The following is a 19353-nucleotide window of genomic DNA, read 5'->3' as shown; positions in this document are numbered from 1 at the left end:
GTCTCATTTAGCAAGGTGTTTCCAAGAGTATCCAATCCAAGAAGTATTGAAATGTTGTAATACAATATTTGGAAAATGAAATAAAATTAACATTTGGGATATGTTTGACAAGTATTGTATTGGGTAGTTAACAAAGATTACTAGCCAAAATAACATATGGTCATAGAAGTACCTAATGTTACATTGAATCTCAACCACTTGTTTAATAACAATGTCACAATTTTACAATCAGAAAAAATCCCTCTCACTCTCTTCAGACTGAGACACAGAAAAATCAATGTTATATTTTATTATATATCAACTGATTAAAGCCCAAAACCCAACAAGCAAAGAGAAATGTTGAATGAATTGATTTTAGGATAGAAAGAGAAAAGCTTACGAGGGAATCGGATCAAACATTCTAGCAGAGATGGGCTTTGAGCGCAGGGTGGCTTGTGCTTGTGAACTGCATGGGCCTCTCTCTTTTAATGGTGGTTTTTCAATTTTTGTTTTGGGTTTATGAGCCATTCACAAGTTTTATCAGTCTTGTTTTGGGCCACAAAATATATAGACCTCAAATCCAATTCATCGCAAGTGAATATCTTTGGTTGGTGTTTTTTTTTTTTTTTTTTTTTTTTTTTGGTAACAAGGAAATTTCATTAATATTTTAAAAAATATATTATTTTTCTTAAATTATATCTCTTGTAATCATATGGGATTTAAAATTGAAGCCATATCTAGATTAAAAACGAAAAAGGATTATCTATCTAAAATTGATCCATTTTATAGTAAAAATTATATATTATAAATCTAAATTGTATCTAATGCAACATCATTTAAAATTTTAAATAATGTCAGAGTTTGTAAACTGTTTGAATCAATAAATAAAAACTAAATGGCGAGTATATTTTTAGTCTAATGGAGAAAATCTTGTTCTGCCATAACTGCATTTGAGTGAAGAGAGATAATTACTTATTATTTGCTATGTGTTTTCAAAGGATTAAAGGAAAAAACCAAGTGGTTTATAGCCTTGATTATATATAATTCAATAGTTGTAGATGATGGATTTAAACTCTAAACATCCACTACTGTTGGCTGAGTTTCTCCTATGTCAAGAGATTAATGAAGCCTGCCTGCCTAGTTGAGCTAAAGAGATATTTGAACACAATAAGTTTAGGGGCAATATTTTTTTCTCAGTATTAACATGGTTTATTGTGATTAGTACATAATAAAAATGACAATGATAGACCTAAATGTAGGTGACGTTACACCAATCACAAAAGGTCATTACAACAATTTTTTTTTTTTTTTTTTAATTTGACAATTACAACAATGAAAGAGAATGATTTAAACTTTGGACATTTCCATTGAAAGCACTAAGAGGTGTTTGTTAAGCAACAAGACTCTTGGGTTCATATGTGTGTGAGTGTATATATATATATATATATATGGAAAAAGATACACCAAACTTCTGGTTGAGTTTCTCATATGTCAAGAAAATGATGTAGCCCACAAAAATGAATAGTCTCTACCTAGTTGAGTTGAAGAGTTTTATCCATATATTTGAAATAATAAGTTTAGGGACACAATTTTTTATTTTTATCTTATTTAACACTTGTTAATATAATCTATCATGATTAATGCATAATAAAAATAATATCGATGGCGAAACAAAAAAAAATAATGTTACTTTATTCACATCAAATCATATCAACAATAGTAAAACAATTGTCCCTAACAACACTTTGATTGAAATGGCTTTGCACTATTGTATCAAATTGTAGGTGCAATACAAAGGCACTTGGTTTTCTCTATGGGGGAGTCTGTGGGAGAGATGGATGAGGCAAAGAGTTGAAATTAATTATGGGCCAAGACCTTAGGCCCCATAGCTTCAAGATGGATTCTAGGATCAAACTGATTCAGCCAATGATTAAGTCTCGGAGGCCTTCAATAAAAAGCATTATTTAGACTTAAAAAAAAAATAATAAAAAAAAAATAAAAAAAATAAAAGAAGAAGGTTTGTGTAATAAATATAACGAGCAATGGCCAGTGGAGGACCGTCGCTGGAGCTTGAAAAGACTTAAAAATAAACAGGATAAGCTTTATTTTCAATCTGGTTATTAAAATGACTGCTATAACAAAGATCATTGGGCTTAAAAAAAACACAAAAACAAAAATAAAGATCTTAGCATTTTTCTTTTCAATTAGATAGAATAGAATTTTAAAATATAGTATTCGTTATAAGTGTTTTTTTTATCGAGAAACTTTATCAATTAAGTTAACGTGAATAACATTTTTTAATGTTAAGTGACTTAATTAGTATATATCACACAATATGTTGGCCAAAGTTGAAGATTACACTTAAATGTGACTTTTCCTTTTCTTTTTTTTATAATCAGACTTGAATGTGATATTCACACAATCCCTCTCAAATTTCAGACACATAGCTAAAACTTCATATAAGAATTTATACATATCAAATGATAAAAAGCCCAACAACCCAACAAGTAGAATGATAAATTGAAATGATGGGCATAGAAAGATTTCAGTGAGAAGAGAAAGCATACTCGGGAATCATAGCTAGCATTCTGGCGAAGACGGGCTTCAAGCTCAGGGAGGTAGTCGCTATTGATGAACTTCATCACGGGGTATCCGATCACTCCCGACATGGTGGTTAACATCAACATCCATCTCTTCTCCCCTAGTAGTGACATTTTCTCAATTGATTTCACTCTCTCTCTCTCTCTTTCCCCAGAACTGACTCACTGCATGGGATGGTTTCTAATTTTGTATTAGGTATTTTTGTGAGCCTTTGTTTAACAAGTTCTCTATAGGCCTTGTTTTGGGCCACAAAATATGTAGCTCTATTCCACTGCATTATAACAAGTGGATTTCTTTGGTTAGTCAACTTTTTTGGTTAGAGCAATAAGCATTTACATCGGGTCAACATAGATTTATTCAAATTTATTTTAAAATTATACTTTTAATAAATTTACATGATTGATTGTAATTAGAGAATCTAAGGAACAACACTTAAAAATAAAAAAACCTACAATTTTCAATGAGATAATTACTTTTTTTTTTTTAATCCATAAACATTCAGCCATAATTCAATAAATTGTTTTGGCCACCACCACCACCAAGTAACCTATTCATTTTGTACCCCACCAAGTTCAAACAAAAAGTACTACAATATATATATACACACTATAAACTAATGTATTAATTTTGAAACACGTGGGTTCTGTTAAATTTCCAATCCTATTGTATCTATTAAAATATCTCTTTAGCATAAAAAGATAATTTAATAAATTTATTTATCAGTCATTTTCTAGTTTAAATTATAAAAGATTAATGCAATCATGTGGGAAAGGATACACCACACTGCAGGTTTAGTTTCTCCTATGCCTAGAACATGATGTAGCCCACTAAAACTTTGGTCCCGGCCTAGTAAGTTGAGCCCAAAGAGCTTTAAACAATGATATTTTTTTTTTAACATGGTCTTACAGTCTTACATAGGTGCAATAGAAAAAGGCACTTCCTTTCCTCTCTAGGGAAATGGATGAGACAAACAGTTGAAATAATGGTTTATGATGGATTCTAGGAGCAAAATTGTTTCGGCTAATTTTTAGGTTTTGGAGGCCTTCAAAAAAAAGCTTTGTTTAAACTTAATTTTACTTTCTTTTTTTAAATATATTATTTTTATAGATGTACGACTGTTGCTAGAAGCTTGTAAGGAATAATAGGATACACATGATAAGCTTTATTTTCAATCTGGTGATCAAAATGACTGCTATAATAAAGATGTTTGTCAACAATATCATGCAATATGTTGGCCAAAAGTTGAAGTTCACTTCGGAGTAAGCTTGGTTTTTAATGTTGTTGAGGATTTTGTGGGATTATGTTTTATGTTGAATTACTTTCTTTATTGTAGCACTCTCTGGAGGCCTATTTAAAAAAAGTCTCCAATAAACATGTAAAGGAGATTTAATGAATGAAATTTGAAATTGGAAAATTTTCAATTTGCTGGATGATGAATCCTAGCAACTTTGGTGCTGAGTGATTCCTAAGTTTTCTTTGCTTGGTTTTGATTTTAGAAAATGCGTAAGTGCTGATTCTTAGTGTTTATCATTTTTCTTATTGTTCAATTTTCCCTTCATCCTGCATTTGATATTGTTTGGCGCATCAAAGCCATGTACTTCTTCATACTTTTATAAGTTTTCATAGTTGTTTGCAATTAATCCTTTCATCTCAAATTGTTTAGTCTCTATTCTATTTTGAAATGTCCTAATTGAAGGGAAAATTGAACAATAAGAAAAATGATACATTTATCTATTTTCCCTTTATTAATTGATACATTTCTCACTTTCTATTCATGAATAAGTTCTTTTGATGCATATATTTCATGCCTATGTTTATATGTATATAAAGTCCTCGCATAATGATATACATTGGTTGAGCCTAAGAAAAAAAAATCTTGGATTCTTTTAGCAGGTTTTGCTCTAGGGAAAAATGTTAAATCTTTGTATAGGATTTTTCCCTCTTTATGTGACACTCATCATAGCAGTTGGAAAAACTTTCTCTACAAAAATTTGTCTCCATACTCTAGAGCATAGCTTTAATCATTTCTGCATTAATCTTCTTATCTATGTAGTTAGATAAGATGTATGTGACACTTGATTTATTACGTTGTTTATGTCGGGAGCTCAAAGGCCAACATACCTTTGAGGAGGCTATGTTAAATTAAGTGTATGTTTGATTCGCCGTGATGTTACATTATACCATAATATATATTACATTATTAAAATTTTACATTAACGTAATCTCAATAAAAGAATAAATATTATATTATTAAAGAACATGATGTGATATAGTTTGTAATTTTAGATTATGGTAATGTTATAAAAAAATAAAATAAATCAAAAATTTTAATATCACATCATTATAATGTAAACTAAACGCCCTCTTACTTGTGTGTGAGTTCGAACTTTTATTTAGCACTATTTCCTTTATGTTATTTGCACCCCACGGATTTAGGTTAAGTTTCTTGTTTTCAAATACAGTCAAGTCAGGGAGGCCTAGACTAGACCTTGACCTCCAAAACTCAGTTGTGCGCTGGTCCAACTTGCCAAAGTGCCAATAATGGAGCATGAGATAAAGCATCTATAGGGAAAAAAAAAAATCAAGCTCAAGACCAAGGGCAAATCAGGAATTTAAATATAAAAAAAACAAAAAACAAAAACAAAAACACTAAACTGTTGAAGCCAAATGACAGATGTGACCTCAGAACAGAACCCACATGAAAGCTACATCTCATAACCTGGAATGAAAGAGGAATCTGAACATTTGTCTTTTCTGCACAAACTAAAATAATAGACAAAGCTGACATTTGGGAATCTAATGCTCTCTATAGCCAACTACCACTACTCTACAGTCTTCCCCATCAGCCCCTCCCACTATAACCCTCTTTGCTCTTTTGAACTTTATTTACTTTATATTTTCCATCCTCTAAGTTCGTGTGAAAGGATGCATGGCTTTAGAACCCCATTTAACACACACATCTCTCTCTCTCTCTCTCTCTCTCTCTCTCTCTCTCTCTAAAATTGAAAATGAATAAACCCCATGTGAGTTATAGAGCTGGAATGGCAAACAAAAGTTAGTCTAGCTCAATGAGGTTCATATAATGTAGGTACTACGTACTACTAATTAGAGCTTAGAATCAAGTTTGCTTTTTTTTAGGAGAGTATGTATGTGATTTGTCATTTGATTGGCGAAATGAATGAGTTTGGAATCTCTTTATGCAAATCAAAAGCTCTTCCCTTCAGGGTTTCACATAAGGATGAGAATGTTGTTCTTAGGAAATGAAAATTGTCCAGGACGGTTGGGAAAAAAGATGCATGATAAAAAGGGATAAAAGAGTCTTTCGGCAAAAGATCCTCCGAACAAAACTCTTTGATGATCACTCTCTTTCCATCTCTATATGTAATTGGTCTTGCACAACTTAACTCCTCTCATGTTTGAGGTGTAAAAACTATAAAGCAAGCCAAAGACACGCAGTAAAGGTCATAGAATGTGGCTGAGCTACTGTTGAATATGCTGTTGCCTTTATCTTAAATAGATAGAAATGGTAGTTTGTAAATGACTCATTTGATGAAAACAAAATATACATAACGATCTTCTTATAAGATATCCTTAAATGGGTGAAAAGGGAAGTTCAAATTTTGAGGAAATTTTTTTTGAAAAAATGTTAAAAATACTACCAATTTGATTAAAAATAGTTTACAAATTGACATAGGTAATGTGATTGGTACCACATTATCAACAATAAATAAATTTTTATAATTATTTTTATTTTGTGTTCAAAGTAATAAAGTTGATACAGTAATTTATTTAAAAAATTTAAAGATAGCTATACAAATTAAAATGGATAAACTCCTTTAATTATTTAAAATTTTCATACATTATTCTGGAATAGTTAAAAAAAAAAAGCACTCAATCTAAGGAATCTATTAGAGGGAAATCATTTATAAAAAGGGATTGCAAGGTCACTTCTTGATAAATGGGGGCTCCCATAACACCTAGCACCAGAAAGTACAGCTATCCAATGAATTTTATATACGACTATTTTGTTAATTTATAGAGAGATTCTAATCTATATAATCCCTAGTTCTAAACACATGTCATAGTTTCATCAGCAAACAGCTGCTAAAGTTGTTAATGTAAGACTAATCAATCATTATACATTCCATCAATTAATGTTGTTCTAGAAAACAGTAGCAAATGTTGTACACTACATAGTATAACATATCATGAGAGAGAGAGAGAGAGAGAGAGAGAGAGAAAACCAGTCAAAGATTTTGTATAGTAATCATTAAAGGTTAGTATGTCTTTACCCAAATCAAAAAAATGATATTTTAAGAAAAGGCAAAGGAAACTAAATAGCAACCAAAACAAAAAAAGAAAAGAAAAGAAAAGAAACAGTAAAGAAAAAGTAACTGGGGAATTTGGATGGCATGGCAAGGAAAAAAGAAAAAGGAGGCTGTGACAGTGAGCCAAGTAGATTGATGGGCCCATCTTCAAGCCATCAACTGTTGAATGATAAAGTGTGCTTTTTTCTTTGGGGACGAAAATATAGAACAGAATAAAATTCTATCATTCTTGGCCCCATTTACTCATTTTTCTGATACGTTATGTCTTTGATTGAATGCCCACGATCCGATTAGAAAGGCATGGTTATGTAATCTACAACTATCTTTTCTTTTCTTTTCTTTTTTAAGCAAAGGTTTATGTCAAAATTTGTCTAAATGAAAATTGAAGGCACTTAATCTACTTTCTTATATAAATGTTAAGATTAGTCTAGTTGAACAACTTAGGAAGGGTGTTTAAAATAAAGGTCATAATATTAACTTGGTCCACTAACATTGGGCTAAAGTTCAATGTGGTCCCTTAACTATCAATTGAGTGAATTTCATCATCTAAATATATATAAAAAATTATGTTAATTTAGGTCATTAACTTTCAAAATCAAGTCAATTTCAATTTTGTTTGAATTTTAACACGATTAATATTAATTATGAAGAAATAAAGCATATGTTATATGGAAAGAATACCTAACGATAACGATAATAATGACATTGATCTTTTATTTATTTATTTTTATATAGTTTGATAGTTACAAGGATATTGACTTAATTTTAAAAGTTGAGAACCTAAATTGATACCATTAATAGTTGAGGGAATGAATTAAAATTTTGTCCAATAATTAAAGAACTAAATTGATAATTTAACCAAAAGTAAAAAATTAGTTCTAAATTGTATTGAATATTTTTTTTTAAAATTTTTATATTGAGCTTGTCTAAAGTCATCTAGGTTCATTTTATCTTAATTACTTTATTCTTTACTGATCAAGTTTTATGATATGTCAAACACCTCGTTAAAGATTTATATATACTGTGAGGTTTCTTTTGAATGGTCAAATAAAGATGATGGTTTGGAAGTTTGTGAGAGACACAAGTGCTCCTTTGCACAGTAGTGGCAAACAAAGGCTTAATTTGGATTTGATTTTTTAAACTAATTTGGATTTGATTTTTTTCTTTTTGGTCCATTCTATACAAGACAGATGTAGTCACAGGCAAATTTATATTTTTTTTATTATTCCTCTTTTTCTTGCCTATGCTGAACGCGGTATTGGATAAAATAATCAAAATTTTATAATCAATTTTGATTGAGTATTCAAAGATCAATCTAATTTAAAATGGATATATTTTGGAACATAGAGAATCATTCACTTTTTGGAAATGATGATCGGTCCCCTGTAGCTAATCGAATCATGTGAACGTAGAATGAATTATTCCAATATTCATACTTGAAACATTCTACTGCATGTGTCTTCAATACGTATGCCAACCGTCATGGAAAAAAGCAAGTTATGAGTAATCGTATATATTACAAAAAGTATAACACGTTTTTATATTATTTCGCAAAAATATTATAATAAACCTCTTTTGAAATAAAAAAACGTAGTGGATGTTTCCTTTAATTTTTGTTTGATTGTTAAGATATCATAATTATTTATAATCTTTCCTGCATTTATTTATCTTGTTCCTTCTGATCTGTACAACGATTACCTAAAATACCTTTCAACTTAGGACTAACATTTCTCCTTTTGATATGTGAACTTGTTGATGTATAAACAAAGGTCGGTTATGGATACCTAAAGATCTAATAGGAAATTCAAAGGAACTTGTTGATGTAAAAAGTTAATGCAAATTCAAAGGAACTAGAATGTAATCAAAGAGTAAGAAACTAATAAACTACAAGTATTATACTTGTATGAACACCTTACAAAGATCCTACCAACTAAAAAGGAAATAAAATTGCAAGAGATAATTCTCAATACAAGTCCTTTTGTGAGTGGAGAGTTGTGCTCTTCTTAAATTGAGTCATCTATTTATATTTGAGGTTTTTGACGGTTATCGATAGTTACTCTTTTTGCATGGCACTCCTTATGCCTCGATACCACTTGTTGTGCTTCCAAGCACTGCTTGAAACCTCTAATAACTACTTGGTTGGCACTTGTCCTTGTTTAAGGCTATATACCAAATTCTAATAAATTGCTCTCTACGTTTTTCACGTTTTTCTCGTGTCTATTTGTTGGTCCCAATAGCATGAATGGTAATCCTATTAAGGTGGGAATCACTAACATAAAAATAGAGAGAATAATTCAAAATAAAAATTGAATGAAGAATCCCAACATTTAAACTCCTTCAATATCCTTTGATAAGAGACACATCTCTATGTTAAAAGATAATAGTAATCCTAAAGACAACTCTTTATTTAATAACTGACCTAATGTTAAATATATATTTCTACTGAAATGTTGATGAAGCAACATTATCTACCAAGTAAGAGTTATTACATAAGTGACCGGTGATCACACCACATCATTGTGAACCGGTCACTTTTACAAACTAACACTATCACTTAACAATGATGTGGTGTGATCACCGGTCACTTTTATAAACTAACACTATCACTTAACAAGTGTCACAACCCTACTGCACCACTTGTTAATGGTGGTGGGATGAATTTTGAACATTGTAACCAACAATGTGGACTCAGCATTCTATTAGTGTAAGGTAGACTTAATATATAGTGTTTTAACTTAAATGAGAAGATAATTACTGAGACAGATTTATATTCAAAATTGCTTGATCTGATATATATATTTCATAATAATTTAGTATGTATCAATTTTTTTTTATACAATAGAATTTCAATCTATGGTATCTACTTATTGAACTTTATTTACACCAAAAACTAAATAATGTCTTGCTTAATGATAAAGATCAATTATTATAGAGTGATAAATCTTTTATTTAATAACAAAAAACTTTATCAGTTAAGCTAACTACTATAATCCACCCAAAAAATTTAAATTAAGGGGAGTAATAAAATTTAATCATTTTATAACTATTATTCTAACACATGAAGCAACTCAGCTGAACTGGAAAAAAATTCAGAACCAATATAGTTTATGTTGATGTATTGTAATTGGACTATGATCACCTTATATAAATGCCCTAATCATACATGTTACTAAAAAAAAAAAAATTCATTATTTTTTTCTGTGGTAAAGTCATTTCCACTATATCTAATCTCTATTTATATATCTTTGTTCAAATTTAAAAATGCTTAATGATAATTAGGGCCTACCATATTACCAAACAATATCTTTGGAGCTGGGACTTGGAACATAAGATACTAGGAGAATGAAAATTTGAACTGCAATCCCTAGGCTAGCCACAAAAACATTGTCAACAAAATGGACACAGGAGATGAACAAGTTTGTAAGTGCATTAATTTTCATGCTTCAACACATCCAAACTTGTCAAGTAATTTGGATCCAACTGGGTTTTGTCTATCATTTTCTATTGTACTTTATTTTTCCTTTTAACTTAATTTTCTTGTGTTCTCTAAACATGCATAAGGCAGATAATATTATTGTGTTAAACCAGTTCACAATGGCACATGACATACCAATACAGAAGATTCTATACCATGTTCCTCTGCAAAGAATATAAGGAAGGAATAGCAAAAAAAACCATGACGTCATGAATGATATTTAATGTTATATTTAACTATATAGTAATACATACAATATGATAATAAATATCATATGGTATACTACTACATTATTATTTTGAAAGAGTGATTAAAATAAGTAGGAGGGCCTAGTATTGCGTGTTGTAGGGTATGGAAGGTTTGAGTGTCCTACACAGCCTTTTGAGAGGGCCTGTGTTTTTTTGTTAGTTTATGAGCAGACAAATTAAAGCAGAAGCTTCTCATACTCCCTCTAGGTTTCACACAATACCTTACACATAGAATCTCACCTAAAGCTGCCAAAGTAGTACTATTATATCTTATATGATATTCCCAATCGATCTCTTTTTTTTTTTTTTTCTTTTTTTCTCACAATTCTTTTACATAATATTTACTGAATCTACTGCAACTTGTTAATACTATTTGATCACTTAAAGCAAAGTTGTTAAGGACAAAAGAGTGTTAGAAAAGACAAGGATTGGTTTCAGAATCTGACAAGTAACGGTGAATGGCAGTGGTGTAATAAATTGCAAAGATCAGGCAATTAATTTCATGGCTTGGATCCTAACTGTGGCCTATATAGTTCAATAGTACAAGCCATTTTAGTTTATGTTCTGTGCTCTCTCTTTCCAAATTTGGTCTCTCTCTCTCTCTCTCTCTCTCTCTCACACACACACACACACACAAATCAAACAGTGTGCAATGGCACCCATGAGTCTTCCTCCAGGTTTTAGGTTCCATCCAACAGATGAGGAGCTTGTTGCTTACTATCTACATCGAAAAATTAATGGCGGCACGATTGAGCTTGAAATTATCCCAGAAGTTGATCTCTACAAATGTGAACCATGGGATTTACCAGGTACATAAATAATTCTTTTCTATATGAAATCTTTTCTCTTTGTCTACTGTATCAATGTATTCTGGGACTAAGGCTCATTTGTTGTTGTATTAATTAACAGAGAAATCATTTTTACCAAGCAAAGATATGGAGTGGTATTTTTATAGTCCAAGGGATAGAAAGTACCCTAATGGATCAAGAACCAACCGAGCAACACGAGCCGGTTACTGGAAAGCCACTGGTAAAGACAGGCCAGTGCACTCTCATAAGCACCCAGTTGGCATGAAGAAGACTTTGGTGTATTATAGAGGTAGAGCTCCCCATGGCATCAGAACTAACTGGGTGATGCATGAGTACCGCCTTATCGACTCCATGTGTAGCAGTTCTGCATCATCAAGTTTGAAGGTATGTAGTGCTTGCATCTTAGTTCAACAAATTTTATATAAATGAATAATTTTAGAATATTGAATTGAATTTTCAAACAAAAAAAGAAAAGAAAATGTTCAATTGATATAAACTCGACAATGTCAACATGTAACAATTTGATTATATGACCTTTATTCGTTAACTGTGCCAAAAGTTGGGGGGTGGGAGGGGTGTGCTAAATTCACTGTGCTAAAGTTGGATCTGCAGTTTTTGATGAAATTCAACTATTCCTTGATAAAGATGAGTCGTTATTCAAAGTTAAAACATAAACGAAATATATTAACATTAGGGTTTAGAGAGATTTATGTTCTAGGAAATGATAAATGGAGGGATAATATGTTTTTTGAATGTCATTTTTGTGTTAGAGAAACGTGCACACTTTTTGATTGATGTAGATAGTTTTTGGTGATTGTAAACAGTGTTAATGAAGGAAACCCTAGAAACCCTAAAATTTACAGCCCCCAAAAAAGAAAAGGTTAAATCATAGATGCATGGAGTTCAGTGAACGAATTCTTTATTACAGTAGCTGCAGTAAAATGAGGAACAGCCTAAGATTGGACTCTTCATGTGAGATTTTGTCAAGTTTATAAGAGCTATCATTGGTTATGTGAATATCTTTATGCAATCAGACATAAAATAAAGCAAATCTCATATGTTCTTCTTTTTCTTCCTTGTCAAATTTTCTTTTCCTTTTGAAAGTTATAGCTTATATCAACATCATGATGAAAGAGTCTTTGGTTATATGACTTTAGTTGTACTTACTATTATCTTTCCATCTGTTTCTAGTTCTTTTTTTTTCCCCTTCTCTTTCCAAACTCACTTTTCTAGATCTTTGTATTATACTCTTTTCTTAGGTATGTGATTTAATCATGGAAGGTTAAGCAGTGTATGGTAATTTTGCATTTCAGGACTCTTATGCATTATGTCGCATTTTCAAGAAAACAATACAGATTCCCAAAGCCAAAGAAAAAGAACAGACTGATAATTTAGAGAATGGTAATTCAGTCTCAGCCTTGGATGAACAATTATTGGGGAATGATACAAGTGGACCTGAAACTTTCCAAGGGAGAGAAGCAGAGGATGAGAATTTCATTCAAGACTCTAAGTTTCCATCAGACACTTCCTCTTCAGATCTCACTCAAGGCACACCTGCTGAAACTGGCATAGCTGATGATTTACAAGCTCCATTTGCTTCAGATGAAGCAAATAGTGCTGCTAATTTGTATTCTCTTGGTGTGGACTACCCCTCAAATCTAATTCAGGTAAAACAATTAGAAATATGGTCTTAATTAGAATTCGTTTCTAACATGGCATGAGATTAGATATACATACATAGGAGATGTTAATTAGCATGAGTTAAATTCTAATATGTGGTGCATCATAATGATTATTATAAAAAGGTTGTAGTCAAATACACAAAATTCCAACTTATATAAGCTTTGGAAGAGGTATTTTTAGGTAGTCTTACCGTCAAAAAAAATTTTAGGACCTGGTTAATTCTCGAACTATATTAATGATTATTATATATAATAAGAATAATCTGCTTTTACCCACTTCCTTTGTTCAGGTATGATTATATACTTTGCTAAGACTACATTTCCAGCGAAATTCTGCTTTATTCCTGCTTTGTCACTAGGGCTTCATGTTCACACCACTTTTTGATTTTTAACAACAGTTTTACATTCTTTCATAAATCATCATATGGCAGCATATCCATGCATGCACCAACGATGGTACAAGTTGGAACTGGCCCACAAGACAAGCCCTTTGAGTTTCTCTTTTGATCTTAAAGTAACAAAAGTTGGAAGCAATGAACTCGCTGTCTTTTTCTAAAGCTAGCTTCCTTCCAAAATCTATTAAGACTGACTTCAATGACTTTCTTCACCATCTTCCATAACTTCTTTTGACTGACTCAAACTTCGTTCAAAGTTCAAACATCTTTCTTCCCTGTTTTCCTCATGGTGACCCCAAAACATTTCTAAAACCTATGTCTCCGCCTGACTTTCTTTTCCCGGGTCTCAGTAATGATTGACATATTTCCCATTCTCAAAATTTTTAGTTTTTCTATTCTATTCATTTAAAAAAGCTTTGGAAAAGAAGCTCCATTGGTCTTTTACTTTTATCATTTAAAATTTTAGTCATATAAGCCAACAAAAAGAAGTTCCAAGTTTTTCAATTTTCCTATTTGATTATGTTTTTGGGAAAAAACTAAAGCAAAAAGAGAAACTGTTCTCTTACCTACTCTACGACCTTGTAAGTTGTAGTTATCCGGAAAAACTTCTTAGTTGTCACTAACAAATTGATCAGACACACATGAGTCAAGCCATGATGTGCGCTAATATCATCTGATAGCTGATAATATATTGGAAAGAATAATGACCTTGTATAAAATGAATAGTTCTCTTTGTTTGGTATATATATACATATACTTTAGGTTCTTATATGTATATAAGAACCTAAAGTGTATGTATTTACTCTCTCTTTCTCTCTCTCTCATATACACACATATATGCAAGCCTTTATACACAGCTGATTGCTTCATAGTGTTTATGTTTACTTGTATATTTGTGTTGGTTATTATTCATACTATTTATTTATTAATACAGGATATGCAGATACAAAGTTACACAAGTTTGGATTATCAACTTCCTTACCCACCTTTAGAACTTGAAGATTTTCCACAGATAAATTTAACAGAGACGAAGCCTGTGAAACCTGAAATCATCGACGAATACATGTCATATGACAAGATCCGGGATTGTATGAATGGAACATTAGAAGAAATTTTCTCTTTATGTTCCTCTTTAGACAACCCTGTTGCCCTTTCCTTGCAAGAGTGAGTAAACTAACTAATATGACATCCGCAAATATTGTATTACTAAAATTCATTGACACAAAGGTAGAATATTGTGTTCGGATAAAATAACCAAAAATGGGGGATTATTTTGCCAACCATGAAGATGATATGGATCGATATATCATGTACTACACTATAGAATGATGACTGAAGGCATATATATGAGTATTTTTCTTTTCTTTTTTCTTTTCCCTTTTCTTATTGTTTTCTTCATTTTTCCCTATTACACATTGGTGTTGGAATATCTTGTGAGTTTTGGAAAAGAAATGAAAAGGCTAATTTGTAATGGTGTCGGTTCATCTGAATTAAATACATGTATCCTTTTTGTATGAACATTATTTTCTCTTTCACACACAATTGAAATTTATTATTAAGGCAAAGTAGAATCGGTGCTAAGGTCACGATCCTCCAAAGTTCTTGCAATACTTAAATTTTTCTGACATTAAGGAACAATTTTTACTAAATTATATAAATTTCCCCCCAAAAAAATTTATCTAGATCAAGCATAGGCCACTCTTAGAAGGCGATTATAGGCCACTATTCCCATTATAAAATGACCAAAACTTGAGGCCTAAGCCCCCGATGTATAAAAAAGGACCTTGTGACCGCTTTAATAAATATATGGCTCTATCCCCTTATATATAAATTCATGTATACAAGAGGTTACAAAATTTTATAATAATAAGAGTATTCACTTCAATTTGTGCAAAAATTTCTGCCTATTTTTGCACAAAAAATCTACTTTTTTTCTATTTGACATACTCACTTTTCAAAATATTTTATATCAGATAATTTATTTTATACTAAAATATCAATTTTAATTTCTTGAATTTTTTAATTGTTTCTTTTTCTTTATACACAACAATTACCATCTACTCTTCCTTTATTTTCGGGATACGTAAAGAAATAATAAAAAGCTAAATGCAAAATAAATAGTATCAATGTAAATTTACATATATAATTAGTGTAGTAATTATGTATTTTTACACAACTTTGTTTCGCCTAATGTGGATAAATTTTGGGTTTAGTTAGCTAAAATGTGGTCATTTTTTATATTATACAAGTAGTGATGCGATAAGTAATTTAAAAAATAAAATAAAATAATGGTTGTTCACCATTTTTACCTTAACCAAAAATGTCTCCAATATTAGATCAATAGAAACTCAACTCAATTGAAATCTTAAAATGTTTTGGGGAAAAAATGTTGTAATTAATGTGTCAAATTATCAATGACAATTAATTTTTCCTTGATTTGAGGTTATAACTTTTTATAATTAATATAATACAAAATTAAAAATTAGATTACAACTTAACCAGCCTTAACCAAGAAAAAGAAAACCTCATTTTAAAAAAATAATGAAATTTCATTTATTTATGATAAATTTTGTACCCGAGCCATGATATTTGATTCTTGTGGGGACTATGGCCCAAAGTAACAGGTTGGGTCTTGGACCCGTCTGAGGACACCAGCCCATCCGAGGAGTTTACGTGGCTTAAGCAATCCATGTTAAACATATCACTGGAAACAAAGAAAACAGGTCCAAGGAGGAATTTCTCCTCAGACACTGAAAATCCAGAGCGAAAGGGCATCCAAGCCACTAAAGCCCATCCTCTAAATACGTGAAAAGGAAGGAAACACAAAATATCTAAGCAAAAGCTGTCACCATCACATTGAATGCACTACAACTACTTTCCTGGCTGCATTAATGTGGAGAAGACCCCTGAACAGTGCTACCTTGGCTACCATAACTCACAAAGAACTGAAAGAGGTGTCTGATGGGACAGATGCTCAAGTGGAGGTTTGGATGATCGACAAGTGTAAAGCCCAGATGATAAGAAAAAGCCTATATAATGTGTAGAAGCCCCCATAAGAAAGGGGAGGGGAAAAAACAAGAAAGAGTACTGGAGCATGCAAAGGAACCCCACTGCATTGATCTGTATACGCAAATTAAGTTTTTAACCGTATCAGATCGTGTGATTTTTCAATATAATGGCTTTTGTTCTTGTTTATGTGTTACTTTGTTCCATGCAATACCCCGTTTAACTTATTAAAACCTAGTTCTTTGATCCATACTCTACAAAAAAATTCATTGTGTTGGGCTCTTTGGATTAAGACTTACAAAATAAGGGTTTGGGCTCCAAATTGTGCACCTACAATTGGCGCCGTCTATGGGAAGAACTTGAGTGTTAGTAAGTACAACGGTTAAGCATGGTAGGATCAGGTCCACACCAAGAGAATCCACGCCAACCTGACCCTCAGCAGACAGAACTTATTGGGCCTCAGCGGCAAAATAATCCTCCTGACCCAGGGCTAAATCTAGGCAATGGAAGAAACCGAGAGGGAAGCATACATACTACTCAGATGAGCCAAAGCCACTCTCAAGTAGGTAGTCGCATATCCCAGAGGCGAAACAACTATTAGGCCATGCAGCGAGAGATAGACGACCTAAAAAGGAAGTTACGTCGTGCACAGCGAAGGCAGTCTCGTTCCAGCTCAGATACATCCTTCAACGAGGAGGAGGATGCCAATTACAGGCGGAGGTCAAGAACTCCCCCAAGTGAAACCTTTTCTTACGAGAAGGAGTCGCGCCCTGAACAGAGATGTAAGAGTCCATCTGGTAAGGGTTTGGGTAATGATGCCATGAACAAGGCACTGTATCAGGTCTCCAAATCACCCTTCGCGCACAGGATAGAGGGGGCTAAATTGCCTCGGCATTTCAATCAACCTATGTTTGCCATCTATGACGGCCGAGCAGACCCCGTGGAGCACGTGAGCCAGTTTAACCAGAGAATGACTATCCATTCCCAGAATGAGGCTCTGATGTGCAAAGTTTTTCCGTCCAGCCTAGGACCTCTGGCGATGAGATGATTCAATAGCTTGAAGACGAACTCCATAGATTCTTATAAGCAGCTCACTCAGGCTTTTTGCTCTCGCTTTATTACAAACAGCAGAGTCCCCCGACCCCTAAGTTCGTTATTATCTCTGTCTATGCATGAGGGGGAAACCTTAAAGGCGTATTCGGACAGATATTGGGAGATGTATAACGAGATGGACGAAAACCACGATGACGTCGCCATCAGCACGTTCAAAAGTGGTCTCCCCACCGAGCATGGCTTAAGGAAATCTCTAACTGGTAAACCCGTCACCAGCGTTCGCCAACTGATGGACAGGATTGACAAATACAAAAGGGTGGAAGAGGACCAGCTACAAGGGAGAGGAAAGGAGAAGATCATCCCCCCCAAAGGAAATGATTAAAAGTCGGAACGATATAACAGTAACCAGCCGAGGAGGGATTTTTCGAGACAGGCTGGACAAACCAACATGCAAACGGTTAATGCCATATTCAGAAAGCCGGTGCAACAAGTTCTGGAGAGAGTAAAAAATGAGCCTTTCTTCAAATGGCCGAGTAAAATGGCCGGAGACCCCTCGAAGCGCAACCAGAACCTGTATTGTCATTATCATCAAGACCACGGGCATACCACCGAGGATTGCAGGAATCTATGGAATCACTTGGATCAGTTGGTCCGAGAAGGAAAGTTATGTCACTTTTTACACCCCTTTAGCGGTCGTCTGGGCCAAGCAGTACAAGAGCCTCGGAAAGATGTATCTTTGAGACCTCCCACGGGGACGATACACGTCATCCTCGCCGCCCCAGGAAGAACCGGCTCTTTTCCTTCTGGGGTGCTATCTGTGGCTCGGCTCCTTGCCGAGGATGGTGAGAGGGAGTCTAAAAGATCTAAAAAGGGAAACTCATTAATATTGGGGTTCTCGGAGAATAAGGGGGGAACTATCCAACCTCACGACGATACTTTATGGTTACGTTGAGGATTGGAGGTTTCGACGTGAAGAGGGTACTAGTAGATCCGAGCAGTGTAGTGGAAGTAATGTACCCTGATCTGTACAAGGGGCTGAACTTAAGGCCTGAGGACTTAACGGCTTATGACTCTCCTCTAATAAGTTTCGAAGGGAAGACTGTCGTACCAAAAGGGCAGATCAGATTACCCATACAGACCGGATTAGAGGTGGTGGAGGTGGATTTTATTGTGGTCGATGCCTATTCACCCTACACGGCCATAATAGCCAAACCTTGGCTCCATGCCTTAAGAGCCGTGTCTTCTACGCTTCACCAAAAGTTAAAATACCATTCAGGGGGCCAAGTGGAAGAAATTCGTGGAGATCAAGCCATGGCTAGGCAATGCATAGTGGCCGCCATCTCACGTCGGTCTAATGCCGAGTCCTTAGCTCCTGTGAAGAGGTTATAGCAATCAACCACCTCGGTAGCACAAGTCAGCGAACTAGCCGAGGAGATAAAATGTGAAAGTTTTAGAAAGGGTTGCCGTTGACAATAATCCAGAAAGATTCTTCCAAGTCGGCTCAGAATTACCTCTTCAAGAAAAAGAGGAACTGGTAGGGTTTTTGAGGAGGAACGTTGATGTGTTTGCATGGAATGCCTACGATGCCCCGGAGGTTGACCTTAGTCTCATTTGTCACTACCTGAACGTTAACCCATCCTCTATTCCAAAGAAGCAGCCACCTGGCGCCCGTCGAAAGAACATGCCGACGCTGTTAGGGATGAAGTGATGAAGCTGAAAAAGGCAGGGGCTATCAAAGAGGTCTTTTACCCCGAATAGTTGGCAAATACGGTGGTGG

General features: G+C 33.5%; 2 protein-coding genes across 2 annotated transcripts; both read left to right on the top strand.

The window, feature by feature from the left end:
- Positions 1-11226: 11226 nt before the first annotated feature.
- On the top strand, positions 11227-14987 carry LOC115987975 (NAC domain-containing protein 71-like). Its single transcript, XM_031111591.1, has 4 exons — positions 11227-11440; positions 11541-11824; positions 12754-13107; positions 14452-14987. Exons 1-4 carry the CDS (start codon positions 11284-11286, stop codon positions 14683-14685), a joined length of 1029 nt encoding a protein of 342 aa, XP_030967451.1. The 5' UTR covers positions 11227-11283; the 3' UTR covers positions 14686-14987.
- Positions 14988-18515: 3528 nt separating this feature from the next.
- LOC115986215 lies at positions 18516-18965 on the top strand. The gene has a single exon (XM_031109067.1). The coding sequence runs from the start codon at positions 18516-18518 to the stop codon at positions 18963-18965; it is 450 nt and encodes a 149-aa protein (XP_030964927.1).
- The last annotated feature ends 388 nt before the right edge of the window (positions 18966-19353 follow it).

Source organism: Quercus lobata, chromosome 4 (genome assembly GCF_001633185.2).
Source record: "Quercus lobata isolate SW786 chromosome 4, ValleyOak3.0 Primary Assembly, whole genome shotgun sequence".
In the NCBI taxonomy this organism is placed as follows: Eukaryota; Viridiplantae; Streptophyta; class Magnoliopsida; order Fagales; family Fagaceae; genus Quercus; species Quercus lobata.
Note: the sequence above shows the minus strand (reverse complement) of the source record. Positions and strands in the feature narration are given on the sequence as shown.